The 25589-nt window shown below is 61.3% G+C and overlaps 17 protein-coding genes across 17 annotated transcripts; 10 read left to right on the forward strand and 7 right to left on the reverse strand.

Annotated features, from left to right (window-relative positions):
• Positions 1 to 134: 134 nt before the first annotated feature.
• OT_ostta14g01000 (unnamed product) lies at positions 135 to 1232 on the forward strand (the record flags this gene model as incomplete). Its single annotated transcript, XM_022982532.1, has 1 exon — positions 135 to 1232. One exon carries the CDS (start codon positions 135 to 137, stop codon positions 1230 to 1232), a length of 1098 nt encoding a protein of 365 aa, XP_022841310.1.
• A 44-nt stretch (positions 1233 to 1276) lies between these two features.
• OT_ostta14g01010 (Fructose-1,6-bisphosphatase class 1/Sedoheputulose-1,7-bisphosphatase) lies at positions 1277 to 2404 on the reverse strand (the record flags this gene model as incomplete). The annotated part of the gene is made up of 1 exon (XM_003082857.2): positions 1277 to 2404. One exon carries the CDS (start codon positions 2402 to 2404, stop codon positions 1277 to 1279), a length of 1128 nt encoding a protein of 375 aa, XP_003082905.2.
• Positions 2405 to 3215: 811 nt separating this feature from the next.
• Positions 3216 to 3584, forward strand: OT_ostta14g01020 (Protein of unknown function DUF3172; the record flags this gene model as incomplete). Its single annotated transcript, XM_003082858.2, has 1 exon — positions 3216 to 3584. The coding sequence occupies one exon, from the start codon at positions 3216 to 3218 to the stop codon at positions 3582 to 3584; it is 369 nt and encodes a 122-aa protein (XP_003082906.2).
• Positions 3585 to 3660: 76 nt separating this feature from the next.
• On the reverse strand, positions 3661 to 5685 carry OT_ostta14g01030 (SNF2-related; the record flags this gene model as incomplete). Its single annotated transcript, XM_003082859.2, has 1 exon — positions 3661 to 5685. One exon carries the CDS (start codon positions 5683 to 5685, stop codon positions 3661 to 3663), a length of 2025 nt encoding a protein of 674 aa, XP_003082907.2.
• A 439-nt stretch (positions 5686 to 6124) lies between these two features.
• Positions 6125 to 9280, forward strand: OT_ostta14g01040 (Clp, N-terminal; the record flags this gene model as incomplete). The annotated part of the gene is made up of 3 exons (XM_022982533.1): positions 6125 to 6364; positions 6497 to 6583; positions 6854 to 9280. 3 exons carry the CDS (start codon positions 6125 to 6127, stop codon positions 9278 to 9280), a joined length of 2754 nt encoding a protein of 917 aa, XP_022841311.1.
• Positions 9281 to 9566: 286 nt separating this feature from the next.
• Positions 9567 to 12476, reverse strand: OT_ostta14g01050 (Mini-chromosome maintenance complex protein 4; the record flags this gene model as incomplete). The annotated part of the gene is made up of 1 exon (XM_003082863.2): positions 9567 to 12476. The coding sequence occupies one exon, from the start codon at positions 12474 to 12476 to the stop codon at positions 9567 to 9569; it is 2910 nt and encodes a 969-aa protein (XP_003082911.2).
• Positions 12477 to 12739: 263 nt separating this feature from the next.
• On the forward strand, positions 12740 to 13706 carry OT_ostta14g01060 (Ribosomal protein L11; the record flags this gene model as incomplete). The annotated part of the gene is made up of 2 exons (XM_022982534.1): positions 12740 to 13045; positions 13353 to 13706. 2 exons carry the CDS (start codon positions 12740 to 12742, stop codon positions 13704 to 13706), a joined length of 660 nt encoding a protein of 219 aa, XP_022841312.1.
• A 254-nt stretch (positions 13707 to 13960) lies between these two features.
• On the reverse strand, positions 13961 to 14407 carry OT_ostta14g01070 (Ribosomal protein L33; the record flags this gene model as incomplete). Its single annotated transcript, XM_003082867.1, has 2 exons — positions 13961 to 14050; positions 14210 to 14407. The coding sequence occupies 2 exons, from the start codon at positions 14405 to 14407 to the stop codon at positions 13961 to 13963; spliced, it is 288 nt and encodes a 95-aa protein (XP_003082915.1).
• A 202-nt stretch (positions 14408 to 14609) lies between these two features.
• On the forward strand, positions 14610 to 15173 carry OT_ostta14g01075 (Adenosylcobalamin biosynthesis, ATP:cob(I)alamin adenosyltransferase-like; the record flags this gene model as incomplete). The annotated part of the gene is made up of 1 exon (XM_003082868.2): positions 14610 to 15173. One exon carries the CDS (start codon positions 14610 to 14612, stop codon positions 15171 to 15173), a length of 564 nt encoding a protein of 187 aa, XP_003082916.2.
• A 338-nt stretch (positions 15174 to 15511) lies between these two features.
• OT_ostta14g01080 (Histidine-tRNA ligase/ATP phosphoribosyltransferase regulatory subunit) lies at positions 15512 to 16444 on the forward strand (the record flags this gene model as incomplete). Its single annotated transcript, XM_022982535.1, has 1 exon — positions 15512 to 16444. One exon carries the CDS (start codon positions 15512 to 15514, stop codon positions 16442 to 16444), a length of 933 nt encoding a protein of 310 aa, XP_022841313.1.
• A 47-nt stretch (positions 16445 to 16491) lies between these two features.
• OT_ostta14g01090 (unnamed product) lies at positions 16492 to 17067 on the reverse strand (the record flags this gene model as incomplete). Its single annotated transcript, XM_022982536.1, has 1 exon — positions 16492 to 17067. The coding sequence occupies one exon, from the start codon at positions 17065 to 17067 to the stop codon at positions 16492 to 16494; it is 576 nt and encodes a 191-aa protein (XP_022841314.1).
• Positions 17068 to 17123: 56 nt separating this feature from the next.
• OT_ostta14g01100 (D-isomer specific 2-hydroxyacid dehydrogenase,NAD-binding) lies at positions 17124 to 18716 on the forward strand (the record flags this gene model as incomplete). The annotated part of the gene is made up of 1 exon (XM_003082870.2): positions 17124 to 18716. One exon carries the CDS (start codon positions 17124 to 17126, stop codon positions 18714 to 18716), a length of 1593 nt encoding a protein of 530 aa, XP_003082918.2.
• A 136-nt stretch (positions 18717 to 18852) lies between these two features.
• OT_ostta14g01105 (D-isomer specific 2-hydroxyacid dehydrogenase,NAD-binding) lies at positions 18853 to 19854 on the forward strand (the record flags this gene model as incomplete). The annotated part of the gene is made up of 1 exon (XM_003082871.1): positions 18853 to 19854. The coding sequence occupies one exon, from the start codon at positions 18853 to 18855 to the stop codon at positions 19852 to 19854; it is 1002 nt and encodes a 333-aa protein (XP_003082919.1).
• A 40-nt stretch (positions 19855 to 19894) lies between these two features.
• On the reverse strand, positions 19895 to 21682 carry OT_ostta14g01110 (P-loop containing nucleoside triphosphate hydrolase; the record flags this gene model as incomplete). Its single annotated transcript, XM_003082872.1, has 1 exon — positions 19895 to 21682. The coding sequence occupies one exon, from the start codon at positions 21680 to 21682 to the stop codon at positions 19895 to 19897; it is 1788 nt and encodes a 595-aa protein (XP_003082920.1).
• Positions 21683 to 22131: 449 nt separating this feature from the next.
• OT_ostta14g01120 (Ribonucleoprotein LSM domain,eukaryotic/archaea-type) lies at positions 22132 to 22594 on the forward strand (the record flags this gene model as incomplete). Its single annotated transcript, XM_022982537.1, has 2 exons — positions 22132 to 22170; positions 22364 to 22594. The coding sequence occupies 2 exons, from the start codon at positions 22132 to 22134 to the stop codon at positions 22592 to 22594; spliced, it is 270 nt and encodes an 89-aa protein (XP_022841315.1).
• Positions 22595 to 22733: 139 nt separating this feature from the next.
• OT_ostta14g01130 (Vps53-like, N-terminal) lies at positions 22734 to 23369 on the forward strand (the record flags this gene model as incomplete). The annotated part of the gene is made up of 1 exon (XM_003081963.2): positions 22734 to 23369. The coding sequence occupies one exon, from the start codon at positions 22734 to 22736 to the stop codon at positions 23367 to 23369; it is 636 nt and encodes a 211-aa protein (XP_003082011.2).
• An 88-nt stretch (positions 23370 to 23457) lies between these two features.
• On the reverse strand, positions 23458 to 25344 carry OT_ostta14g01140 (unnamed product; the record flags this gene model as incomplete). Its single annotated transcript, XM_022982538.1, has 1 exon — positions 23458 to 25344. The coding sequence occupies one exon, from the start codon at positions 25342 to 25344 to the stop codon at positions 23458 to 23460; it is 1887 nt and encodes a 628-aa protein (XP_022841316.1).
• Positions 25345 to 25589: the final 245 nt, after the last annotated feature.

Consider the following 25589-nt stretch of genomic DNA (forward strand, 5'->3'; position numbering starts at 1 on the left):
GAGCGCGACGGGCGCGCGGGTCCGCGGGCGCGCGAACGCGTCGCGCGGGGCGACGGGTGATCGAGACCGATCGAGGGGTCGTTCGGCATCGGGACGTGACGATTGACACGTTTGAAAAGTTTGATTGACATTCAATGGTTGGAACGAACGCGGCGACGGACGCGGGCGCGGCGGCGGCGGCGCGGGCGAGGCACGAGCGCGCGGTGCGGAATGGGTTGATCGCCACCGAGTTGCCGGCGTGCGCGGCGCACTGCGTCGACGCGGGAGAGGCGTTGTTGAAGCGGGACGGGAAGGATGTGCACAAGCGAAGCGCGGCGAGACGCGGACGGTACGCGATGCTGTTTCCGTGTCAATTGAGCGTGATGAAGGAAGGGAAGATTGGGGAGATGCGGGAGATGCACACGCAGTCGCCGATCGTGTACCTGAACTTTGGGGAGTTGGGGAGAATGAAGTTGTTGGGGAGCATCGTGCGGCCGAACTCGACTCGATACTTTACGTTGAACGCGAAATCGAGGGATAGGATGAATCTGGAGGAGTGGTTCGATAGCGTCATCGTGTTCCCGTCGTGGTATTGGATCGGGACGGAAAAGGAGAATCCTGAGGAGCGGGCGCTGGCGATGCCCAAAGAGCTGGGAGATTTGTCGGGCGAGCCTGAAGCGGTTTGGGAGAGCGGAATAGCGGCGGGGAGCGGTAAGACGGCGACGGCGAAGGATGACAAGGAACCGGCGACCGATAAGGTCGAGGTCAGCGCGCCCACAGAAAAAGAAGGAGGACGTCGGCCGAGGCGACAGGCCGCGGCGGTGGCGAGAAAGAAGATGTACGCCGACGACAGCGACGCGATGGAAGAGTCCGACGACGACGACGACGGTCACGTCGCGTCGCCTGTCGTCGTTCGCGGCAAGGTCGAGAGCTTCATGCCGACAATACCACCGCCGCCGAAACCGCAACCGGTCGACGCTCCGGTGCGCGAATCAATCGCCGCTCCTGCTCGACAGTCCCTGTCGGCGCCCAAAGCGGCGCCCAAAGCGAAGGCAGCGTCGAAAACAAAAGCCGAACCTACCGCCAAACGTCAAAAACGCGACACCTCCATCGTCATCGGAAGTGAAAGTGAAGACGATGAAGAAGAAATGACGGATGCGAACGGCGATGACGACGAGGATGATATTGAGGATGCGTCCGACAGTGACGAAGAATCATTCGAGGATGACGACGACGACGACGACTGGGATTGAGAGACAATTTAGCGAGCATTGCAAAATATTGAAACGAACACTGACTACTTCTTCAGAAACGCCTGCAAATCCTTGACGGCGGCCGAGGAGCCGATGAACATCGGGCTCTTTTGGTGGATGTGCTCGGGGACGACGTTGAGCACGCGCTCGTCCGCCTTGGCGCCGCGCATGGACATCCCGCCCGCCTGCTCGACAATCATCGAGCACGGCGCGATCTCGTACAGGAGTCGAGCCTTGCCTTCCTTCGCCTTGGCGTCCGGTGGGTACAACCAGATGCCTCCGTAGCACAGCGTCCGATGGAAATCAGCGACCAAGGCGCCGACGTATCGATACGACCACGGCTTGCCGCCGTCCGATCCACCGTTTTGAAGGTGCGTGACGTACGCCTTGAGCTCGGGCGCCCATAGATCGACGTTACCGTTATTTCCACTATAGATGCGCTGCATGTTGTCTCCATCCGGAATCATCATTCGCTCCTTGGACATCAAAAACTCACCGCAGTTGACGTCGTAGTCAAACTGATACACCCCGTCGCCGATGGTCAACACGAACACGGCGCTCGAGCTGTACATGCAGTACCCCGCCGCGACGAGCGACTCCCCGCTTCGCAACGAATTCGTCACGCACTTTTTCAGCGTATCTTCCGGAGAATCGTTCGCGTCGACCTCGCACGCGCCCGGGGCGTACACGCCGAATATCGACCCCGTCGCCACGCACGCGTCGATATTACTCGACCCATCGATCGGATCAAACGTCACCACGTATCCATTCGCCGACCGCTCACACGCGATCGGCACCTCCTCTTCCTCCGTCACGATCGTCGAGCACCGTCCGCACGCCCGCAGGGCGTCCACGAAGACGTCGTTCGCCAGCACGTCGAGCTTTTTCTGCTCATCCCCGCTCGCGTTCGACCCCCCGGCCGCGCCCGTGTTCCCCTGCAGCGGCGCCCGCGCGACGAGCGCCCGCACGCGCTTACACGCGACCGCCACCGAGTTCAGCGCGATGGCGAGATCACCGTCCACGTCGCCGCGCGCCGAGGCCGAGGCGAGCCACGCGCTCAGGGAATCCCCCAGCGCCGCGCGCGCCGTTCCGCCCCGCGTCCGCGCGCGCGGCCATCGACGCCGACGCGTCGTCGTTCCCGGTCGCGCGCGCGCGGGGGCGTGCGCGCGCATCGTCGCGCGAGCGAGCGCGCGCGCGTGTGCGCCCGATCGTCGATCGACGTTTCCCTTTCGATCGACACACCGTGACCGGCGAGACGCCTTTGGCGTGAAAATCCAAAGGCGTCGACAGGGGTCGACGCGGACATCGCCCGATCGTCGATCGACGTTTCCCTTTCGATCGATACACCGTGACCGGTGAGACGCCTTTGGCGTGAAAATCCAAAGGCGTCGATGGGGGTCCACCGAAGCGCCCAGGGGGACGTCGACATCGACCGCGCGACATCGCGCTTGCGCCCGCGCGCGCGTCGATGTCGCTCGCGCGCGCGCGCGCGACGGCGACGGCGACGCGGGCGCGCGGGCGATGTCGCGCGCGCGCGCGGGCGCGGGGTCTCGAGCGCGCGCGGGCGGCGCGGGATGCGATGACGCGACGCGGCGGTGAGCTCGGGCGACGTCCGCGCGGGTCGGTGACGACGACACATTGGACGGGTACGAGGCGACGTACGGGGCCGGGTTGCGGGTTGCGGGGACGCGCGCGGGGGAGCGGGATGGGTTTCGTGAGGCGCGACGACGCGGACGGGAGGCGTACGCGCGGGCGCCGGGACGGACGGGCGGAACGGCGCCGCCGGGGACGCGGTGGAGCGACGATGGCGACGCGGAGGATGGCGGCAGGCGGGGCGGGGAGTTGAATAAGTTTCTCGTCGCTGGGGCGTTCGTGGTGGGCATCGGGGCGGGGGTGGTGTTCGACACGGCGGTGGACCTGGAGCCGTCGAACGTGGCGTCGAGGGAGATTTTGGACAGGCGGACGCCGAGCTCGGAGCTGTGCATGGCGAACGGCGCGTCGGCGATGGTGTTTGATCAGCGTGTCTTCTTGTCGCTGAATCCATTCAACGTGTACGTGGCGCAACCGGAGGTGAAGCCGGGGTGCGTCCTGCGAAGGTCGAACTGGAACGTCCTCGAGCGCAAGGGCGTGGTGGATAAGAAGTCAGAGGACGTGTGCAAATCCCACATGAATACGTTTGCGTTCGTGGGTAATCTCGATCAATCGCCCGAGGTCTCGTGCGTTTATCACAGCGAGGAAGCGGAGAATCAGTTTATGAGGGATCCGTCTCGCGCCGTTCTCGGCGACGGCGTCGTGCAGACAATGCGCGAGAAAATAGACGCGCAAACGACAAAGGGTGATAGATTCCGTTAACCACGCGGGAGGCGAACCATTCTAAGACATGTAAACCACTACTAATGCTACAACACGTTATTACTACAGATGTCCACTAACTACTACCTACATTTTGTTTCTTTGACTCGAAGCGCGCGGCGAGCTCTGCGAAGAGCTCGTCATCCGTGGTCGGGTCTTCGCCTGCGGGCGAAGACTTTTGCGTCGCTTGCGAGGAAAACATCTCTATGAGCGTCCTTTGAGTGACGTCAACGACGGCGAGCTTTTGTTTCTTGGTCGAACGTGGACTCGTTTCCTCGCTGGTTCGTCGAGTGGAACCCGCCGTCGTCGCCTCGAGATGGTCGCCGCTTTGCCCGTTCAAGACGGTACCCAAGGTATCGAGCTTTCTCCGAATGGTTTGCCAAATGATCTCGTCGATCGTGTCCCGTGCGTGTAGATATTGCACTAGCACGCTCGAAGCTTGGCCAATTCTGTGCGCTCGATCTTCGGCCTGTATCAAATCTCCCGGTGTCCACACCATTTCTCCAAAGATCACCGTGGACGCTGCGGTGAGGGTGAGACCCATGCCTGCAGCTTTGATCGAAAGGACCGCGATTCGAGTGGAGTCATCGCGCTGAAATTTATTTACGAGATCACCTCGAGCGGCCGAGGGCGTCGATCCGTCTATGCGAATATGTTTGCACTTTTTCTTCTCGAGAAACGCACTGACGGCGTCGAGCATGACTCCGTGGTGCGCGAAGAATATGAACTTTTCTGACGCGCTCCCATCGATGAGGGTCTCCAGGTAGTCGCACACCGCGTTAACCTTAGCCTTAGCGCTCGCGAGGAACAACTCGTTGAGTAAGCGCTTCTCCTCGAATTCCGAGCCGCCGGCTTCGCGAAGCTTATCCAACTGCGTTTTGATCCTACGCACGTCGCCCAAACAAGACTTTTCCACTGTGAGAAACTGTTGCGTTCGCTGCTTGGGCGGCAGGCTCTTCAAAACATCTCGTTTAAGTCGTCTCACCATGCAGAGTTTTGAAATCATCACGTGAAGTTCGTCCGCGCGAGAGCACCCCGTGTACATTCCAAAAGGCGCGCCGCCCTGACAGTAGCGCGTGCCGTAATCGTGTAAACGAAAAAATACTCGTGGGACCAAGGCTTCGAGCTGCGAGAACAACTCGATCGGTCGACTCAGTGCGGGGGTGCCCGTGAGACAGATCACACGCGACGCCGCGCCGTCCTTCATGAGCGGCATAACTGCTTGCGTCCGTTGCGCGCGCCGATCCTTCAGAAAGTGCGACTCATCCGCGACGATGACCTTGTACCGTCGCTCTCGCAATCTATCTTTCAGCTTGACGCACAATGAATACGGAACGATATTATACATGCGCCCTTCGTCGAGTTTTTTCGCCTCGTTTGCCGCCCCGACAACGGCAATGTCGCCGTCGTCCGCGTCGAGCCAGCTCTGTAGCGCGTTTCGCCACGCCTCTCTAAGCGATGTCGGCACCAGAATCAACGCCGGACACTCGTCCTTATAGCACGCCAACAGCGCACACGCCTGAACCGTCTTCCCGAGACCCATCTCGTCACCGATGAGCGCGCGCCCGCCCCGCCTCAGCGCGTACATGACCCCTTCGCGTTGAAAATCAAACATCTTCGCATCCATCTCCCTCGGCACGCGCGCGTCGTACATCGCCCTCGCCTCGCGCTCGTGCTCGTCGAACCCCATCTCCGCGCACCGTATCACCATCAACGGCGGCTGAATCACCCTGAATCCCGCGCTCTCGAGCGTTCGAGTCGCCTCGACGCGCCGTTCCGCCGGAATCGTCCGTCGTCCGCGCGCGTCTCTCGAACACCCCATCCCACCTCCCACGACACCGTCGACCGCTTCCATCACCCCAGGCATCGCCACCACCGCGAACCGATCGCCCGGCGCGCACAGCGCGAGCTCACACGTCCTCGGCGCCGTCGTCGGCGCCGTCCCACCACGCGCGCGCCCACCGCCCGAAACATCCGTCACCGTCACCGCCCCCGTCACCGCGCGCGCGGTCGCGAGACCGATCCCTCGCGCGCGCTCCGCCCGCGCGATCGCCTCGAGCGCCGCGGCGTCGTCGGCGCCGTCGTCGTCGTCCCACGCCATGGCGTCGCGCCCGTCGTCGACGCGCGCGATGGGCCGACATCGCGCTGTGTGCACCACATAGACGACGTGTGCCCACAATACGTATCCGCAGTGTGTGGCGACGATAGACCGATCACCGATACCCGTGCGCACGCACCCCCCCCCGTCGCGAGTCGTGACTCGGAAAATCACCCGTGATTTATCCCGCCCTCGACGTCGTCCTCGATGGCGCTCGACGGACGCGGAGTACGGCGTCGACGCGCGGTGGTGCCCGCGACGTCGTCGCCCCCGGGAAGATATCGCCCGCGTCGACGTCCCGGCGCTCGTGGACGCGTCGACGCGCGCGCGACGCGCGCACATCCCGTCGCGAGACGTCGTCCGCCGAGGTCGACGCACGTCACCGCACTCGCGCGCGCGCACGGGTGGAGGGTTGTACGAACACGGTCGACGGCGAACGATGATGCGGGCGTCGTCCACGTCGAACGTCTTCGCGTCCGGTCGCTTCGGCGCCGGACGCGGCGCCGGGGGTGCGCGCTGCGTCGCCGTGGCGCGGGTGAACGCGCCGATGCGCGCGTGTGCGTTGGGATCCGCGCGCGTGAGCTACGCGGGGGCGAGCGCGAAGGCGCTGCGGTGCGACGCGCGAGGCGTGACCCTAGGCGCGTCGCGCAGGCGCTCGCTGCGGATCGACGCGATGTTCGAGGTACGTCTTCGCGCGCGGCGCGATCGGACGGTGGCGATGGGATGATGGGTTTTTCTTGAGTCGACGCGACGCGCGGCGCGCGATCGAATCGCCGCGGAGACTGACGAAACGAGTCCGTTTTACGTCGACCAGCGCTTCACCGAGAAAGCCATCAAGGTTGTCATGTTGGCGCAGGAAGAGGCTCGGCGTTTGGGGCATAACTTTGTGGGGACCGAACAGGTACGGTAAAGAATAATCTTCGATCGCGCTGCGGCGTCGGCGGGGCGCGTGGGAGCTCGAACACGCGCGCACGAAGGGACGATGGACGAGGGGGCTAGGCTAGGTTTTAGAGGCGCGCGCGCTGGCGCGCGACGCGCGCGCGACGACGACGACGACGACGAGTGGGAACGTTTGAGTGGAGACATGCGTCGTGATCGTGCGCACGATTGGTTTCGTTCGAGCTCAGAGACTGACTGACCTGTGCGCTCGCGCGCTCGTTCTCGCGCGTAGATCATGTTGGGCTTGATCGGCGAAGGCACCGGCATCGCGGCCAAGGTGCTCAAGTCCATGGGTATTTCGTTGAAGGAGGCCCGTATTGAGGTTGAGAAGATTATCGGTCGTGGTTCTGGCTTCGTTGCGGTGGAGATTCCGTTCACGCCGCGGGCGAAGCGCGTGTTGGAGCTCGCGCTCGAGGAGGCGCGCCAGCTCGGCCACAACTACATCGGTACCGAACACTTGTTGCTCGGTCTGCTCCGCGAAGGCGAGGGCGTTGCCGCGCGCGTGCTCGAAAACCTCGACGCTGATCCGGCCAAGATTCGCTCTCAAGTGATTCGCATGGTTGGTGAGACGCAAGAGGCCGTCGGCGCTGGCGCCGGTGGCGGCCAAGGCGCGCAGGCTGGCTCCAAGACGCCGACGCTCGAGGAGTTCGGTAGTGACCTCACGAAGAAGGCTGAGGAAGGCAAGCTTGACCCGTGCATCGGCCGCGTGAACGAAATCATTCGTGTCACGCAAATTCTCGGACGCCGTACCAAGAACAACCCTTGTTTGATTGGTGAGCCGGGTGTCGGTAAGTCTGCCATTGCGGAAGGTCTCGCGCAAAAGATCGCCACGAACGACGTTCCGGATACCCTCGACTCCAAGCGTATGATGACTCTCGACATGGGTCTCCTCGTTGCTGGTACCAAGTACCGTGGTGAGTTCGAAGAGCGTCTCAAGAAGCTCATGGACGAAGTTAAGAATGATGAAAACATCATCCTCTTCATTGACGAAGTCCACACGCTCATCGGCGCTGGTGCGGCCGAAGGTGCCATCGATGCCGCGAACATTTTGAAGCCGGCCCTGGCTCGTGGTGAGCTTCAGTGCATTGGTGCTACCACCATTGATGAGTACCGCAAGCACATCGAGAAGGACCCGGCGCTCGAACGTCGTTTCCAACCGGTGCAAGTGCCAGAACCGACGGTGGATGAAACTATCCAAATTCTCCGTGGTCTTCGTGAGCGATACGAGTTGCACCACAAGCTCAAGTACTCCGACGACGCTCTCATCGCCGCCGCGAAGTTCTCCAGCCAGTACATCTCCGATCGTTTCTTGCCGGACAAGGCGATCGATCTTATTGATGAGGCTGGTTCTCGCGTGCGCTTGGCCAACGCGGCCCTTCCGGAGGAAGCCAAGGAGCTCGACAAGGAACTCAAGGCTTTGATGAAGGAGAAAGACAATGCGATCCGTTCTCAAGATTTCGAGGCGGCCGGCGGTCTTCGTGACCGTGAGGTTGAGCTTCGTGCGCAAATCAAGCAAATCACCGAGCGCAAGCAAGAGGAGAGCCGTGCCAAGTCGGAATCTGGTGATGAAACTGGCCCGCAGGTTGTTGAACAAGACATCGCCGATGTCGTCGCCGCGTGGACCGGTATTCCGGTCGACAAGGTGTCATCCGATGAAGGTACCCGCCTCATGGCCATGGAAGAGACGCTCCACAAGCGCCTTGTTGGCCAAGAGGAAGCCGTCGTCGCCTGCGCGCGTGCCATCCGTCGTGCTCGTACCGGCTTGAAGAACCCCAACCGCCCGGTTGCATCCTTCATCTTCTCCGGTCCGACTGGTGTCGGTAAGTCCGAGCTCGCCAAGTCTCTGTCTTCCTTCTACTTCGGCTCCGAAGACGCCATGGTTCGTCTTGACATGTCTGAATTCATGGAACGCCACACCGTGTCCAAGCTCATCGGTTCCCCGCCGGGTTACGTCGGTTACTCCGAAGGTGGTCAGCTCACGGAAGCTGTTCGCCGACGCCCGTACACCCTCGTGCTCTTCGATGAAATCGAAAAGGCTCACCCGGATGTGTTCAACATGATGCTTCAAATCCTTGAGGACGGTCGCTTGACCGACTCCAAGGGTCGTGTTGTCGATTTCAAGAACACCCTCATTATCATGACGTCGAACGTTGGTGCTTCGGCGATTGAGAAGGGCGGCGGTGGCTTGGGTTTCCAACTTGACGATAATGCGGAAGACCAATCATACAACCGCATCAAGAGCTTAGTGATGGAGGATTTGAAGAACTACTTCCGACCGGAATTCCTCAACCGTCTTGACGAAATCATTGTGTTCCGTCAACTCAACAAGCAAGAAGTGCGTGAAATCGCGTACATCATGCTTGAAAATGTGTTCAAGCGCCTCAAGGAAAAGGAAATCACCCTCGAGTGCACGGAGCGCTTCAAGGATCGTCTCGTCGACGAAGGTTTCTCGCCGGCGTACGGTGCTCGTCCGTTGCGTCGCGCCATCATGCGTCTGCTTGAGGACAACCTCTCCGAGAAGATGCTCACGGGTGAAATTTCGGAGGGCTCTTCTTGCATTATGGATGTCAATGCGGAAGGTGAAATCACGGTGTTGACTGGTGATGGTAGAGAGCTTAAGGCGGGCAGCGCGATTGGCGGTCCGGCTGGCATCGCGTAATCCTGAGGCAGATGTTTTACGCATATTGATTACAAGGATTTTGTGCTTTGGGATGGCGCGAGCGCTCGCCCCATCATCAGCGGGAGCCCTGAAATTAGGCGATTTAGGATACATGTGACTCGCGCGATGTTATATGATGAAAGAGCGAATGAGAAATTGTCGGACTGTAACCTCTATTCGACTCGCGTGCGCGAACGGACTACCGTGATGGCGAGAGCAGCGCCTTGAATGCGGCGCAGGTACGCTGGTGTGAGCAAACGAAACGATTTTCGACGTTTTCACAAGACTAGGCGATCAAGGTGACGAGGTCACCTCGAATGGTACACTTTTCCTCCTCTACAAGAAGCATTGCGGCGTCGCGAACCTCCTGGATGCTCAGCGCCATCGTGTTGTCCCTCTCCGCGAGCGCCTTCGCGAGCTCGCCCAGTCGGAGTCTACCGCTCCCAGAAGTATTAAGACACGCCCTGATGGCCTCTGCAACCGTCCTGCGGTGCTGACGGTCGCTGGCGCTATGTCCGGTCAATATCTTATCCATATCAATCGTCCCAGTGCGAGGATCAACGGCGGATTGTTGCATCGCCACCCGCATCAATCGCAGCGCCTCCTTAGCGTCGTCACGATCCACCACCGCACTTAAACGCATGCGCGCTAGAGACTCTGAGAGACGAATGAGAGACTCAAGTTGTCTCGGCGTTGCAGTAATAACTTTTCGACTACCACCCATGCGTCGCATCTCAACATATCCCTCCACGAGCTCTTCCGAGGCTTCGTCGCTGAGCACCGGTTGTACATTGGCGCGAGCATACGAGACGTACTCGGTGAGCAAGTCGGCAGAAATCACGCCCCGTTTCTTCTGCGGGGGATTCTTGTAGTGCAAACTGACTAAGTGTCTCGCCAGACGGCGATCCGTCTCGGGATTAGGACGGTCAAGCAATAGGTAGAGCAAATCAAAACGGGACAACAGTGTCGGCGGGAGTTGAATGTTCTCCACCATGGACATGTTCGGGTTGTAACGACTTCCGACTGGGTTCGCTGACGCAAGGACCGAAGTCCGTGCATTTAACACCGCAATGATTCCAGCCTTCGCGATGGAAACCGTCTGCTGCTCCATCACTTCGTGCAACATTGATCGAGCACTGTCAGACATCTTGTCGAACTCATCAATGCAACAAATGCCGCGATCAGAAAGCACGAGCGCTCCTGACTCGAGCACCATGTCTTTTGACTCCGGATCGCGAGTGACGTACGCTGTAAGACCAACCGCAGACGAACCTCTACCTGAGGTGTACATACCACGCGGCGCGATACGATGAACGTACGTCAATAGCTGAGACTTGGCGACCCCGGGATCACCGACGAGTAAAATGTTGATGTCGCCCCGGACCTTGTTCGCTGCCTTGTCGCTGAAGCTCTTGTTCGTGGCGCCAAAGAGCTGACACAACAGTCCTTTTTTAACGTCTTCTAACTCCCAAATTGACGGGGCCAACGACGCCACAAGCCGGTCATAAATGTCCGGCGAACGACCGAGCTCTTCTATCTCGGCCATGCGCTCCGGAGTGAACTCCATTTGCTGTCCAGGACCTTGATTCTTCACCGGTCCAGATGACTTCGTTGAAGCAGCTGAGTTTCTTGCAGCCTCTTCATCCTCGGGTCCGGCCGTGTTTCGCATCCTCGCCCCGACGTCCTTTCTTATATGAAAAACGTCTAGGTACGTCTTGTACACACTCTTGAGCGTGCGCTTCGTAGAGCTCAGACGAATTGGAACCGCACGATACACTCCAGTAACTTCAACTCGGTCACCTGGCTTCGCCTGATCAACGAGATCATCGAAGACGCACATGGATACAGTGTGCGGAGTCTCACCCTCGGGAATCGCATCCGGTGTCTCCTGCATCTTCACCGTTTGCTTGTTTGCGAAGACGCATTGATTGTGAATCAAGGTCATCGTTCCTGGCTTGCCGCACTCTGTGCACTTGAGCGGAGGTTCGTTGACGCGACCGCGGTCGACTTGAATATGTTCTGGGGCGAAGCCGCACATCAGACACTTGAAATACGCGAGTTTTAGGTCAGGAATGATCGTTGTGCATCGCGTCACCATACCACGCACGCACACCATCTTGTCGATGTCCGATGGATTCAAGTCGCGCATGGGTTTCGCCTCCATCATGTTGAACGGGCGCACTAGCAATCGGTGATCATCGGCCTCATCAACCGGCATCACTTCTGGCACGACATTTTGCGTGAAGTATTCATTTGCAACAACGTCGAAGAGCGGAATGATCTCTTGCGGGTACTGCGTCAAGAGACTGTACAAGAACGGATCGTATTTGTCGACGTGCTGACAATCCAGATCCAGATCCGATTGCTGCTTCTCCAGGAGATCGTGCATCAAGTCGTGGTAGTTACGAGTCGGTGGCGGAACGAAATCAACCGGAGGCACAAAATCAGCCTCACCGTAGCCCTCAGGCCACTGAAACTCCGACGGAAGGACATACCACTCAAAGTTTTCCAAAAATCGCCGAAAGCGCGTCTGCACGTCGTACACGTTCACCTTGGTACCCCAGATATACGTCTGCATCGCCACGTCCTCGCGATCCATGTGCCCACGCATCAAGTGATCACCCGCGCTCTGCGGCGGTGACATCAAGAAATCAACATCCTGCGTCGCCGTCAACTGCGTTCCAGGAGTCGCGTCCAAGCCCGCGCTCGCCCGGCGCTCGCTCCCCGGCGCGCCGAATCCATCGTCCTCCTCATCCATCCGTCCCGCGCGTGCACTCAACACCCCTCGTCGAACATCCCCCCTCGGCGTCGTCCTCGGCGTCCCGAACCGCGGTGATCCAAACGTCCCACCACCCATCGGCGTGGACGCCGCGCCGTGCGCGCGTCTCGCCGGCGGGGAAAACAAATCCGCATCCAACGGCGACATCATCCCTCGTCCACCCCCCGAGCTCGCTCCGCGCGCCGGCGGCGGCGACATCAACCCCACATCGCCCCCAGCCCCCTCCGCACTCGTCCCTCGCCCGTCCGGGGCGACGTTTTCATCCACAGCTGTCGCTTCGCCCATCGATCGATCGAGCGCTCGTCGCCCCTCACCGTCCGCCGCGTTCGCGTCGTGTAAAGTCGCGCGCCCGCGCTGCGACGCGGACGACGGTGACTTCACGGGTGACCGCGAGCGCGCGCGAGCGGGCGACGCCATCGCGCGCGCGCGAACGACGACGCGTCGACGCGCGGCGTTCGAATGGGTCATCGGTTCAAAAAACGCGCAGGTCATCGCGCGTGGTGAAAATCATGGGGTTTCGTCGACGAGACGTACACCTCAGGGTTTAGGGACTCGCGCGACGCGATGACGTTTCAGTCCCGTCTCGCGCGCGTCGGCGGCGCGCGCGACAGACCGCGACGACCGCCGCGCACGCGCGTCGCTTCGAATCTCTCGAGCGCTTCATCGATCGCGCACGCACGATGCACGCGCAGACGATCGGGGTGAGACCGACGCGAATCGCGAACGCGCACGCCGCGACGGGGCGCGCGCAGCGCAGGGAATCCCTCCGCGCGGCGCGCTCGAACGTCGTCGGTGACGCGCGCGCGGTGTTCCAAACCAATGGATTCTTTGCGAACGCCGTGACGTCGCGCGCGCGCGAGGTGAAGGCTCGAGCGGGGCGCGGACCGACCGTCATGGCGGCGAAGGTGGCGGGGTACATCAAGCTCGCCATCGCCGCCGGTAAGGCGTCCCCGGCGCCGCCGATCGGGCCCGCGCTCGGTGCCAAGGTGCGTATGTAGATGCGATGTGTGAATCCCCATGCTTTTTGGCGAAGTTGGGCGACGAGAGCGCGGCGCGTGGGGCGAACGAGGCGCGCGTGGACGACGTCGAGGTAGCTAAAGACCTAGGATGAGGGTTTGCGGACGCGCGACGCGAGAGGGGCGATCGACGCGGCGTGACGTGGATGCATATGCTATGTTCGGCGTGGAATCGTTCAGTCGAACACGTTTCGTTCGCCCCGGTTGATTTCGGTTCGCGACTTGAGATGATGAGAGACTGACGCGCGTGCGACTTGTCGCTTTCTCATCGACGCAGGGTGTGAACATTATGATGTTCTGCAAGGAGTACAACGCGCGCACGGCTGATCAAGCCGGTATGATCATCCCGGTTGAGATCACCGTCTTCGAAGACAAATCGTTCACCTTCGTCCTCAAGACGCCGCCGGCGTCTGTGTTGTTGTTGAAGGCGGCGGGCGTTGCGAAGGGGGCGGCGGATCCGCAAAAGCAAGTCGTCGGGCGCGTGACCAAGGAGCAACTCGAGGAAATCGCCAAGATCAAGATGCCGGACCTTAACTGCGTCAAGGTGGAAAGCGCCATGGCTGTCGTTGCCGGCACTGCGGCGAACATGGGGATCAAGATCGATGGCTGGCCGGAGGTCGAGGCCGCGTAGAGCCCCCTCTCGTCCCGTAGCGTCGACGACGCCTCGTCGCGGACGTCCTCGATCGCGCATTCGCGATTCGAACGCCGCAACGGGCGATGCGATCTTTATTCAAATTTGCTCGACGACCGCGGCACGCGGTCCGCGTTAGATGTAATGCCTTAGTGAGAATTTCTTCCCAGAACGCGCTCGCCGTCGACGAAAGCCCTATCCGCTCGCGCGAAGCCTCTCGCTGTGATTAAAACATTTGCTAACTCGCTCTCGCTCTACTTCTTCAACTCCCGGTGAAGCGTGTGCTTCTTCAAAAACGGGTTGTACTTCATGAGTTCAATGCGTTGAGACGTGTTACGGCGGTTCTACGTCGACATAAAGCGCGTCGTCAGTCCTCTCGCGCCTCGCACAAACCCTGAAATCGCCCCCGTCCCCCCCCCCCGTCGTTCGCGTCGTCGCCCTCGCCCACCCCCCCCGAGCGCCCGGCACCGCTCGACGTCGACCCATCGAACCACCTCGCGCACCTTTTCCGTCATGTATCGCGACATGCCCATGACACCGCTCTCCTTTTGTTCGGTGCACTCCAGCGTGACCTGCAGGCGCACATCCTTCTTCTTGCTCGCCGCGACGACCACGAGGGCGCCGCGCGCGTGCGTCGACGCGCGCGTCGGTCGCGATGGGGCGAACGCGGACGTGGACGCGACGGAGGTTCGCGCGAGCATCGGTCGCGCGCGTGTGCGGGTCAGCCGTCCGCGGGACGGGCGCGACGTCACGCCGTCATGCGTGTGCGTGACGCCACCATTGTCGACGTCCGTGAGACCTGTGTGCGTGTAAACACCACGCGCGCGCGACGACGACGACGACGAGACGTTCGCGCGCGCGCGACCGCGGACCTCGACGTCGCCCGCGACGACGCGTCGCGCGATGAAGATTTACACCAAGACGGGCGACGCGGGCGCGAGCGATCTGTACACCATGGAGCGACGGGAGAAGGACGACGCGACGTTCGACGCCCTGGGAGACGTCGATGAGTGCAACGTCGCGGTGGGCATCGCGCGGGAGTTTTGCGTCGAGGAGAAGAATGGATTGGCGGAGGAGTTGGCGGAGATTCAGTCGAGGCTGTTGGACGTGGGCTCGCGCGTGGCGACGCCGCTGACGACGTCCGAGGCGCGCGCGGCGGCGCGCGCGGCGTTCTCGGAAGCGCACGTGGAGATGTTGGAGCGAAGAATCGACGCGATGAGCGAAGAGTTGCCGGCGCTGACGAGTTTTTTGTTGGTGTCGGGGGGGCGGGCGAGCGTGTTCTTGCACCAGGCGCGCGTGGTGTGTCGCCGCGCCGAGCGACGATGCGTCCCGCTCGTTCGTCGGGGGGAGTGTCCGGACGTCGTGCGGGTGTACTTGAATAGGTTGAGTGATTATATGTTCACCGCGGCGCGGTACGCGGCGATGAAGGCGGGTCGCGCGGAGGAGCCGTACAAGAAGGCGGCGTGAAGCGTGGACGTTGGCTTACTAGAAATACAGCGATTCGATGATGCTACGGCATCTACGCGACCCCCTCGCACGCAGGGTCGCGATCAACTGGTTTCGTTAAGGTTTTTGGATTCGACGAGTTCGACGCGCCGGTGCTCGAGAGCGAGGCGTTGTTCACGAGAAAAGCGGGGGAGGAGATCACGACGCAGTTGTATAACTTTGTCGATAAGGGCGACCGTAGGGTGGCGCTGAGGCCGGAGTTGACGCCGTCGTTCGCGAGGTTGATTTTGCAGCAAGGGAAGTCGCTCGCGTTGCCGGCGAAGTGGTTCGCGATCGGGCAGTGCTGGAGGTACGAGCGCATGACGCGCGGGCGAAGGCGCGAGCACTACCAGTGGAACATGGATATCGTGGGCGTGAGTGGGATCGAGGCCGAAGCCGAGCTCTTGGCGGCGATCACGACATTTTTTAAGAGGGTGGGGGTGACGAGCGCGGATGTCGGCATTAAAGTGAGCTCGCGAAAGCTGTTGCAGGAGGTTTTAACGCGGTACGGCATCGGTTCGGATGCGTTCGCCCCGGTGTGCGTCGTCGTGGATAAGATTGAAAAGCTTCCGCGGGAGAAGATCGAGGACGAGCTTCGCGAGCTCGGCGTCGCCGAGGGCGCCATCGAGGGCATTCTCGCCGCGACGCAAATGCGCACCGTGGAGGAGCTCGAGGCACTCATCGGTCCGGACGCCGAGGCGGTGAAGGATTTGAAGCAACTGTTCGCGTACGCCGATGCGTACGGCTACCGCGATTGGCTCGTCTTCGACGCGTGTGTCGTGAGAGGTTTAGCGTATTACACGGGCGTCGTCTTTGAAGGGTTTGATCGCGCGGGCGAGCTTCGAGCGATTTGCGGGGGCGGGCGATACGATATGCTACTCGGCGCGCTCGGAGGAGAGAACCAGCCGATGGTGGGCTTTGGTTTCGGCGACGCCGTCATCGTTGAGTTGCTTAAAGATAAGGGCTTGATGCCGGATTTCTCCCGAGGCGACACGCAGGATTTGGTGTTTCCTCTCTCCGAGTCGCTTCGTCCTGCGGCGATGCGAGTCGCGGCAAGTCTCCGCGAGAGCGGGCGAACGGTCGATCTGGTGCTCGAAGATAAGAAGGCCAAGTGGGCCTTCAAGCAAGCCGAGCGCATCGGTGCCGAGCGCGTGATCTTGCTCGGCGAGAAGGAGTGGGAAGCCGGCAACGTGCGCGTCAAGGACCTCGCGACTCGGGAAGAGGTCGACGTCAAGATCGACGATCTCAAGTGATACTCGCCTGCAATTAAATGAAATAAATTAGCGCTTCCACCGAAGCCTCACTTCCCGAAGCACTGTCCGCCTTCGGTCGGAACCGCGTCCGGGATGAAACCAAAGTGAAAAATTTGGTTCGCCCCCACCGCGACGCCGACGAGCGCGACGAGGAACGAGATCCCCTCTGCGCCACCCAAGACCCCACCCGGCCCCGCCGGAAGTCCACTCCCAGTCTTAAACTTCTTCACCGTGGCGCCGAGGACGATGCCAGCGACGACTAAGTACGACAGTCCCTCCGCCAGTCCGACCGCCCCCCCCGGGCCCGGCGGCAATCCGCATCCGGTGTTGAACAGCACCCACAGCGAGAAACTCACGACGACGTTCGCGATCAACCCCACCGCGCCCGCGATCGCCTCCCCGTCACCGCGCCGCAGCGCGTCGACGACATCACCACCGTCGACCGATTCCAAATCACCCTTCAAGTCAGCCGAGAAGAATCCGTTCTTCGTCTCCTTCTTCGCCCGCGCGATCGCGACGCGCGCGCGCGTCGGCGCGCGCGCGCGCCCGACGATCCCTCGACGCGTTCGAGCGCTCGAGACGCGCGCGCCGATCGTCGTCGTCGTCGTCGTCGTGGAAATCATTGAAATCATCGACCCGCACACCGCGTCGCGCTGTGTCGTCGCGTCCGACGCGCGCGATGTCCGCGTGCGCGGCGTGCGAGCTGCGATTCGCGGCGTGCGTCGACATCGACGCCTACGTCCGGGCGTGCGCGCCGATGGCGCCGCGGAACGGCGACGACGGCGCGAGCGGCGGCGCGTGCGCGGTGTGTTTGGGAATCTTACAAATCGCGAGCGACGCCGACGCGCGCGCGCTCGAGGACGGCGAGCGCGAGGCGGCGCGACGGGTGTTGGAGATTGACGACGTCGGGGCGTTCGCGCGACGGGCGGTGAGTCGTGGACACGGAGGGATGGCGGGGTATCGGTTTCGGGTGGTGCTGCCGGCGGCGACGCTGACGCGAGAGCGAGCGATGCGGGCGACGCGTGGGATCGATGACGCGACGCGCGTGACGGGGATCGATGAGGTGCTGCGGATGCTCGCGCGGAAATCGCTGGGAGAGGCGCTCGGGTGCGAGGAGGATTCAACCGCGGCGTACGCGCTGACGGCTAAATACAAGTACGGCGACGACGCGAAGGAGACGGAGTTCTTGTCGAGCGTGAGTTTGAAACTGAGCAAAGAGGAACGTAAAGGAAAGTTTAGGGGGAAGCACTTGAAGTGGCACAAGGGTGGGAAGCGGAAGCGGGGGACGACGGAGGCGGATTTTTTGTCGCACCTGAGCTCGCCGGAGGATCCGTTCGCGGAGGAGTTTGAGACGGCGGAGCGGGCGTACGAGGACGCCGCGAAGAGGTTAGCGGACGCGAAGTTCGCTGACGCATCATTTTGGTTATCGAATTCGGATGTCACGCTCGCTGCGCCGCGTTTTCGCGCTCGATGCATCGTGGAGGCGTTTCACGAGCCCGTCCACGTTGGCGGGTGGTACGTGAAACTCGATCGCGGCGTCCCACAATCACCGTGGGTCATGCGCGAAACCGGAAAGCGCGTCGGTCGCGGGAGTGTCGTTGAGGCGATAGAGAGCGTCGTATTGGATAAGTTTGCCTCTCGAGGGGCGAAGTTTAATAGTTCGGGGAGAGAAGACATGGACGTGCGCATGCTGAGCGAGGGACGACCATTCGCGTCTCAGGTGCACGACCCGAAGAGACCGACGGTGTCGGCGGATGAAATCGCGGAGATGGAGCGCACAATCAACGCTAAGTGCGACCAAACGGGTGTGCGCGTTCGAGGATTGTGCCTGACGACCAAGGAGCACTACCACGCCGTTGGTCAACACTCAGAGGAGAGTGAAAAAGAGAAGAGCTACGTCGCCATCTGTCGTATCTCAAGACGCGTCACCGCCGAAGATCACAAAACTATCGCTGCTGTTTCAAATTTAGTCGTGCAACAGAGCACACCGACGCGCGTCGTGCACCGTCGAACCGACATGGTGCGACCGCGAACGATCGTGCACATGTCCTCCGAGCCAATTCCAGGCGCGCCGGATGCCCTCATCCTCCGACTTCGCACGCAGGCAGGAACGTATATCAAGGAGTTCGTGCACGGTGATGGTGGTCGCACGAAACCGAGTCTTGGGGATTTACTCGGGTGCAAGGCGCAAATTCTACAGTTGGACGTCACCGAGGTGGACGACGCCTGGAATCCGAGCGGCGCCGCGCCGAACGCAGAAAGCGTTCAATGAACGATCGATTCCATAGACGCGCACCGAAATTCGTGTAAACTAACGTTTAATAGTGTAGCCAGAAATCACCGCCCTCACGCGCTCGCCACCGTCGTCTTGCGCGCGCCCGCAGGTTGGCGACACCGCACTCGTCGCCATGCGCCGCATCCGCGTCCTCTTCTGTTGCGAGCACTCCTTCCCCGCCGGCTTTGCCTGCACCCTCGCCGCGCTCACCTCGAGCGAACGTGAGTACGTAGACGTCGTTCGCGTCGACCGTGACGACGTTCATAGAGAGATTGCGGCGTGCGACGTTGCCGTCCCACTCATGACTCGACTGGACGCTCAAATGCTAAAAATCGGCGCCGCCGGACGATTACGGCTCGTCGTGCAGTTCGGCGTGGGTTTAGAGGGCGTGGACATTCGTGCCGCCACGGCGTGCGGAGTCCGAGTGGCGCGAATCCCGAGCGAACGCACAGGGAATGCGTCGAGCACGGCGGAGATGGCGGTGTTTCTGTTATTAGCGGCGTTGCGAGAGACGAACGAGATGCGTGCGTCAATCGCGGGGAGTCGACTCGGCAATCCGTGCGGGAGGAGCTTGGAAGATTGTGAGGTGATGATAGTGGGGATGGGGGCGATCGGGGTGAAGATCGCGGAGCGATTAAGAGGATTCGGCTGCTCGATGACGGCCGCTCGCAATCGAGCGTGGGACGCGAGCACTGTTCCGGACGGGATCAACGACGGGTGCTCGATCAGCGACGCAAAGAAGTTTGATTTATTATTGGGGAATGCCGATGCGGTGGTTTTGGCGTGCACTCAAGACGCGTCGAATAAGGGAATGATTGACGCAGCGTTTTTAGCGAAGATGAAACCGAACGCCGCGCTGGTGAACATCGCGAGAGGCGGTCTGTTCAACCGCGATGATATCCTGAGCGCGTTGAATTCGGGGCACTTGGGGTATTTAGCAAGTGATGTGGCGTGGTTGGAACCCGTCGATCCTAGTGATGAGTTGGTGAACCATCATCGTGCGTACTTTACGCCCCACGTTGGCGGCGTGACGCAGTCGAGCTATCGCACCATGGGAAGGATCATCGCGAACGTCGCCGTCGCGCTCAATGAAGACGATATCGATAGTCTCGCGGATATACAGATTGTGAATTAAACATAGCACTAATCGGTACAGTACAGTCGTCGGTGACGCGCTAGTCGTCGCCAATGGCGCTTCTGACGTTTGCTTGGAGGTGGGCTGGAAGCATGCCGCCTCGTTTTCCGGTCAAGAAGCCTTGCCCGCCAGCCGTGGTATTCACGCCGGCGTTCTTGTTCTTCACTCGTCCCTTTTCTTTCTTTCCTTTCTTTTGGTACTTGTGCTCCGCACGCATGCGCTCTTTGCCCTTCTTCTTCGACAGTCCGAGAGTGGCCATCATGTCGTCAAGCACGGCGGAGGCGAGCGCGTCGTCCGCCTCCACGCCCGCGGATCCTATATCATCTGCCGTCTCGCGCGCGACGATCGCACCAGCGCCATAACCCGCCATCGCATCTTCGCCCATACGTGACGCTCCAAGTGGACCCTCGTATCCTTCCGGAGCGATGCAATAGAGCAGCTTGCCGCTGACGTAATCCTTCAGCACGGCTCGACCGGCGCGCTGCTCGTCGGGTCTGTTACCCTGAACAGTGTAACCTCGCGCAGCGCAGTATGCGCGCAGAAGCTCGCGCGCAGTTGGATTTCTGTTTTGATCCTCATGAAGTGCCGGCAAGGGAAGCTTCATGTTATACACGTGCTCGATGGTGTCTCGCGGAATTCGTTCGGCGATGATTTCAATGGGACGGAAGACATCCGTCAATCGATCGATGGGAATCACACCGTTGCACACCAAGTGCGCCTTGGAGGTGGAGAACGATGGAAACACAAGACCCGGACAGTCGGCGAGAAGCAGATCGTCCCCGAGCTCGAGCGTTTGAAAATGCTTCGTCTTACCCGGCGTCGCGCTTACGGCTGTCTTCTTCGACGCGACGATTGCGTTCACCGTGCTCGACTTTCCGACGTTCGGGTAGCCCACCATACCGACGACGACTCGGTGCGCTTGAGCACCTTGACGTTGCACGCGCGTCGCGCCCATGGTCTGGACCGCCTCTTCGGCGCGCTTTTGCAAAATTTCCAATAGCTCGGCTCGAGAGGAAATGTGCGCCGGATCCGCGGCGTCCGATTCGTCGTGTTGCATCGACTTCAAAACGTCCGCGTGCGCCTCCGCCGCCCTGCGCGCGGCCTCAGCCTTGGAGCGAATTTCTTCCGCGATTTCCATGGAGTCGCCATCGTCCGACGCGTCACCCTCATCGAGCTCTAACCTTCGTCGCGTGTCTTCGAGGTCTCGCGCGGTTTGTTCCGCCTTGGCCGCGATTTGCTCCGCCTCAATCTCCTCGTACGCCGCCTTTGCGGACCAGAACAAAAACTTGATCCCTCGCGAATCAAAATACTCCGCCCACGCCCTGCGAAGCTCTCTACTGAGCAGATCCGCCTTGTTCAGCAACAGCATCGTCGATTTGCCCGGATTGAGCTCCTTGACGTACTCCTCCAAATCCTCGCACCGATAAAACAACGGATCCCGCGCGTCCACCACCTGCACCACGACGTCCGATCGCTCGCACACGCGCCATAACTGCCGCCAAATCTCCAAATTCTTCTCGAACGGCGTCAACTCGCACCGCTCATCCTCCTCCACCGCCGCGAGCGCCCGTCGCCACTCCAAAAAGCCTCTCCGCTCGTTCGCGTCCACATCCTCCGCCGTCATCTCCCGCGTCCACGTCGGTCTTCTCGGCACACTCAGCGTCCCCTTATGCACCAACTCCGCCTCATTTCTCGCCCGCAACGCCTCCGCTTCCCCCTCCGCCCGCGCCCGCGCGTCCTCCGCCGCCGCCGCGTCGTCCCCAGCCGTCACCCGCGCCCGCGCCCGCGCCCGCGCCGTGGTGAAATCCCGATCACGCAGCGCCGCCATGTGAAAAAACTCCTCCAACGCGTTCCGTTCGAGCACGCTGTCCCCGCTCGCGCGCGTCGCGTCGACGCGACCATCCACCGCGTAGTTGATGTGTCCGTCGCCGTGGCGTCGGCTCGTCGTCGTGCCACCGTCCACGCCGTCGCCGCGCGCGCGACGCCGGCGCTCGAGGGCACCACCGAGGGCGGACCCACGGCCCGGGGCGCGTCCACCGTCGCGCGCGCCCCCCATGTCGCGCAATCGCGTCGACGACGCGCGCGATGGCGGCGGCGGCGGCGTCTGTGTGTCGTCACATGGGTTTATATTGACTCGAATACGACGACGACGCCATCGACGCGCGCATCGACCGCACTTCCGCGCGCGCGCGACCGCGAGCGACCGCGCACGCGCACGCGCACGCGGGCGACGTCGGATAGAACGCACGGGCGCGAGCGATCGAGCGACGGCGCGCGATGGCGACGAAAGTGCAGAGAATCATGACCCAGCCGATCGTGCGTGTCCACCGCGCGTCGACGCGACGAACGACGCGCCGTGGACGCGGAAGCGCGCGCGATGTGCGGGGGTAGTGCGCGCGCGGGCGAACGGTCGATCGAACGCGCGCGCGCGGTGGAGAGGATTTTGCGTGGGGAATGGATCGCGACGCGACGCGGGCGACTGACGACGCGACGATCGACGGGCGCGCAGAATCTGATCTTTCGGTTCTTACAGACGAAAGCTCGGATACAGATCTGGATGTACGAGAACGCGGAGACGTGCCTGGAGGGACGGATCGTGGGGTTCGATGAGTACATGAACCTGGTGTTGGACGACGCGGAGGAGGTGACGGAGAAAAAGTCGAGACGCGTCGCGGTGGGGAGGATTTTGTTAAAGGGGGATAACATCACGCTCATGCGCGCGTTGAGCGAGAAGAAATAGGAAACAAAATGCGTCGTCGAGAAGCGACGGACGCGCTGTGTCGTTTATAGTAGCTCGGTAATCACGCGCCGCTCGGCTCCGTCGCGTCTTCCCGCGCGCGGCGACCGCGACCGCATTCGTCCGCGCGTCGCGCGACTCCATGTCCGTCGCGCGTCCGTCGTCCGCGCATCGACGGACCACGTCCGTGGGCTCCTCCGAGGCGCTCGGTCGGGCCGATTTCGACCCGGCGTCGTTCGTGAACGGGGTTTTGCCCGATGAGAAATCTTTAAGCCAAGTGGACGGAATGATCGAGCGCTTGCGCGAGCGCGCGCGCCTGGTCGACGCCGAGATCGCGGGCGCGCTGCGAGCGCAGAGCGGGAGCGAGGCGCGCGCGCGCGAGGACTTCGCGGTGATCACGCACGGCGTGGACGCCCTGGCGAATCGGTTGGCGGAGACGGAACGCGAGGCGGCGAAGACCGAGGAGAGCGTCAGGGAGATATGTAAAGATATCACGCGGTTAGATCGGGCGAAGAATCACCTCACGGGAGCGATCACGACTCTGCGGCGTCTGTCGATGTTCGTGAGCGGGATGGAGCAGCTGGAGCTGTTCGCGTTGCGAAGGCAGTACGGGGACGCGGCGAATCTGTTGCAGGCGGCGGCGCAGCTTTCGACGCATTTCGAGGCGTACTGCGACGCGTCGACGGCGGTGACGATTGCGCGCGCGAGGACGCGCGAGACGGCGGCGAGGCGCGCGAGACGACGGCGCGCGACGCGACAGACGCGACGCGCATCGTGAGGAGCGCGTCGGCGAGCGCGAGGCGTCGACGAGTGGGATGGGTCTGAGTCGCGTCTCTGGTTAACCTGCTACGAGACCTACGGCGAGGCTAGTCACGCACGAGCATGTACTCGATCGAAAGCTGCGTGTAATCGACGTTTCCGGAGGACACGGGGCTTGAGGTTGACGTTCCAGTGTACGCCATCGAGAAGTATACGTAATTCTCGGAGGCTTCGCACTCTACGACGAAGAGGGCGTTTGAGCTCGTCGTCCACTTGGATGCAGGCATTTTGGCGACGACTTGGGCGAAACATTTATACGCTGACGTCCCGAGATCGTGCCTCACACAGAGCGTGTTGTAGGCGCCGGTGCGATAGGCGTCGGTATTAGGGACGTCGACGATGTTCGCCGCGACGACGGTGCCGTGAGCTGTCGAAGGATTGGACGACGTCTTGAACGCCAGCCAGTGAAGGACGTAGTCACTGTCGCCCCAACCTTGAGTTTTGGTGTGACGACCGTATTGGACTTTGAAGGCGTTGGCGGCCTTGTCGAAAATATGGGCGCCGAATCCATCGCTGATGACGCGGTTCGCCGGCTGGTTGTTCGCCTTTGCGTTCACGACCATGGCAAATACGACGTATTCCCCCGTCGTGTCAAAATTGTGGTTCACCGTGACCGATGTTTGCCCTCTTCCCGAACCGAGATACACTACGCCCGCCCCGAGCTTCGTGCCGGATGCGGTCAACGAAGATGTTTTCAAAATATCGACACGCGAAGCGCTGATCGCCTCGCTGGACCACTCCTTGTTTTGATCACGCGGCGTATTTTGGGCGTTGATTTGAATCGAGCCAGACGCGTACGACATCGACGTTGTACGCCGATAATTTTGAAACCACATTTGCTCGGGATCGGTCGACACTGTGTTTGCGTAGTACACGCTGGAAGCGTTGAGAGTTCTTGATGTGCTGATTTTGTAGAGACCTTGGTGGTCGAAGTTCCAATCGTTGTTTGTCTCCGTCGCGGCAAAATGCTCGGTGTCCACCGTCGTCGGATTTTTCGAGGCATGGATGTTCACGTTCATGCATTGTCCCAAGTCGGCGATAGATTGTGGCGGTGGTGGTGGCGGCGATGGCGGCGATGGTGACGGTAGTGGCGGTGGTGGCGGCGATGGTGACGGCGGCGGCGGGGGCGGGGGCGGCGGCACGCAAGTCTCGGCGCACGAGCCGAAAACGTACGATATGACGTTACCCTCCTTCTCCTCTCTGGTGAACGCCCGATTGAAATAATCACCGTATAACTGCGCGCACCCTGGCTCGCCGTCGTCGCCGTTGATATTCAGTCCAGCCAACGGCGCTTTGACCGCCGCTAAACCTTTCTTCACGCCGCGCTTGCCAACGCCAATTTCATACCACTTCACCCCGTTCGCGTTCTTAAGCGCGAATCCGAACTCCCAGTCGATCGCATCCGTTGTGACCTGGAATCCGGATCCATACGCTCTGGGATCATCGAATGGCGTCATCTTGTGACCGTTTTTCCAGGCGAAAAAGTTCTTGGGCCCGTACGTCTCGTAGTTATGACTCACAACGCGCGCATCCACGATCGCGGCGTCGAAGAAACCGGCCGGCGCCAACGCTCGCACGCGATCATCGATGCAGCTCGTGAGCACGCGAAATGTCACGGGAACTTTCGGGGCGGTCGGATCTGGCTTCGGCGCCATCCCGGCTTCAGCCACGGCTTTGTCGCGAATCCTTCGCGCCCTCGCATTCTCCCACCGCTGCGTGCGCAACGCGCTCAATCGAGACCCCAACGCCGCGAATCTTTCGCCGTCGTCGAACGAGACCGCCGCGCCGAGGCCGAAGAGAGCGACGCCGCCGGCGACGGCGACGAACTTTTTCGTCGATGACTTCGCGCGCGTCTGGGACCCTCGCGAGCGCTCGCTGGTTTCGACGACGTTCAGCAGTGGCGTCGTCTCGGCGCCTCGCGCTGGATCGGACATGTTTTCGTTTCGGTGTTCGCGGGCGGTGGTCGAGATGGCGGCGATTCGAGCCGTCCTGTGGCGTCTCCGCGAACGCGAGGGTGTTGAGAATTCACCCCCCGCGGGGCGGGGGAAAACTTTATATGTTGCCGCTTCAGAGGAGTCCCTACGCGACTGACGAGTCATGATTGGTCGACGAAATACGTATTGTGTACCTTTTAGTAGTATCACATCACCGTGTCACATCTACTACCGGGTGTTTTCAC

The sequence above is a fragment of the Ostreococcus tauri genome (genome assembly GCF_000214015.3).
Source record: "Ostreococcus tauri WGS project CAID00000000 data, contig chromosome 14, whole genome shotgun sequence".
In the NCBI taxonomy this organism is placed as follows: domain Eukaryota; kingdom Viridiplantae; phylum Chlorophyta; class Mamiellophyceae; order Mamiellales; family Bathycoccaceae; genus Ostreococcus; species Ostreococcus tauri.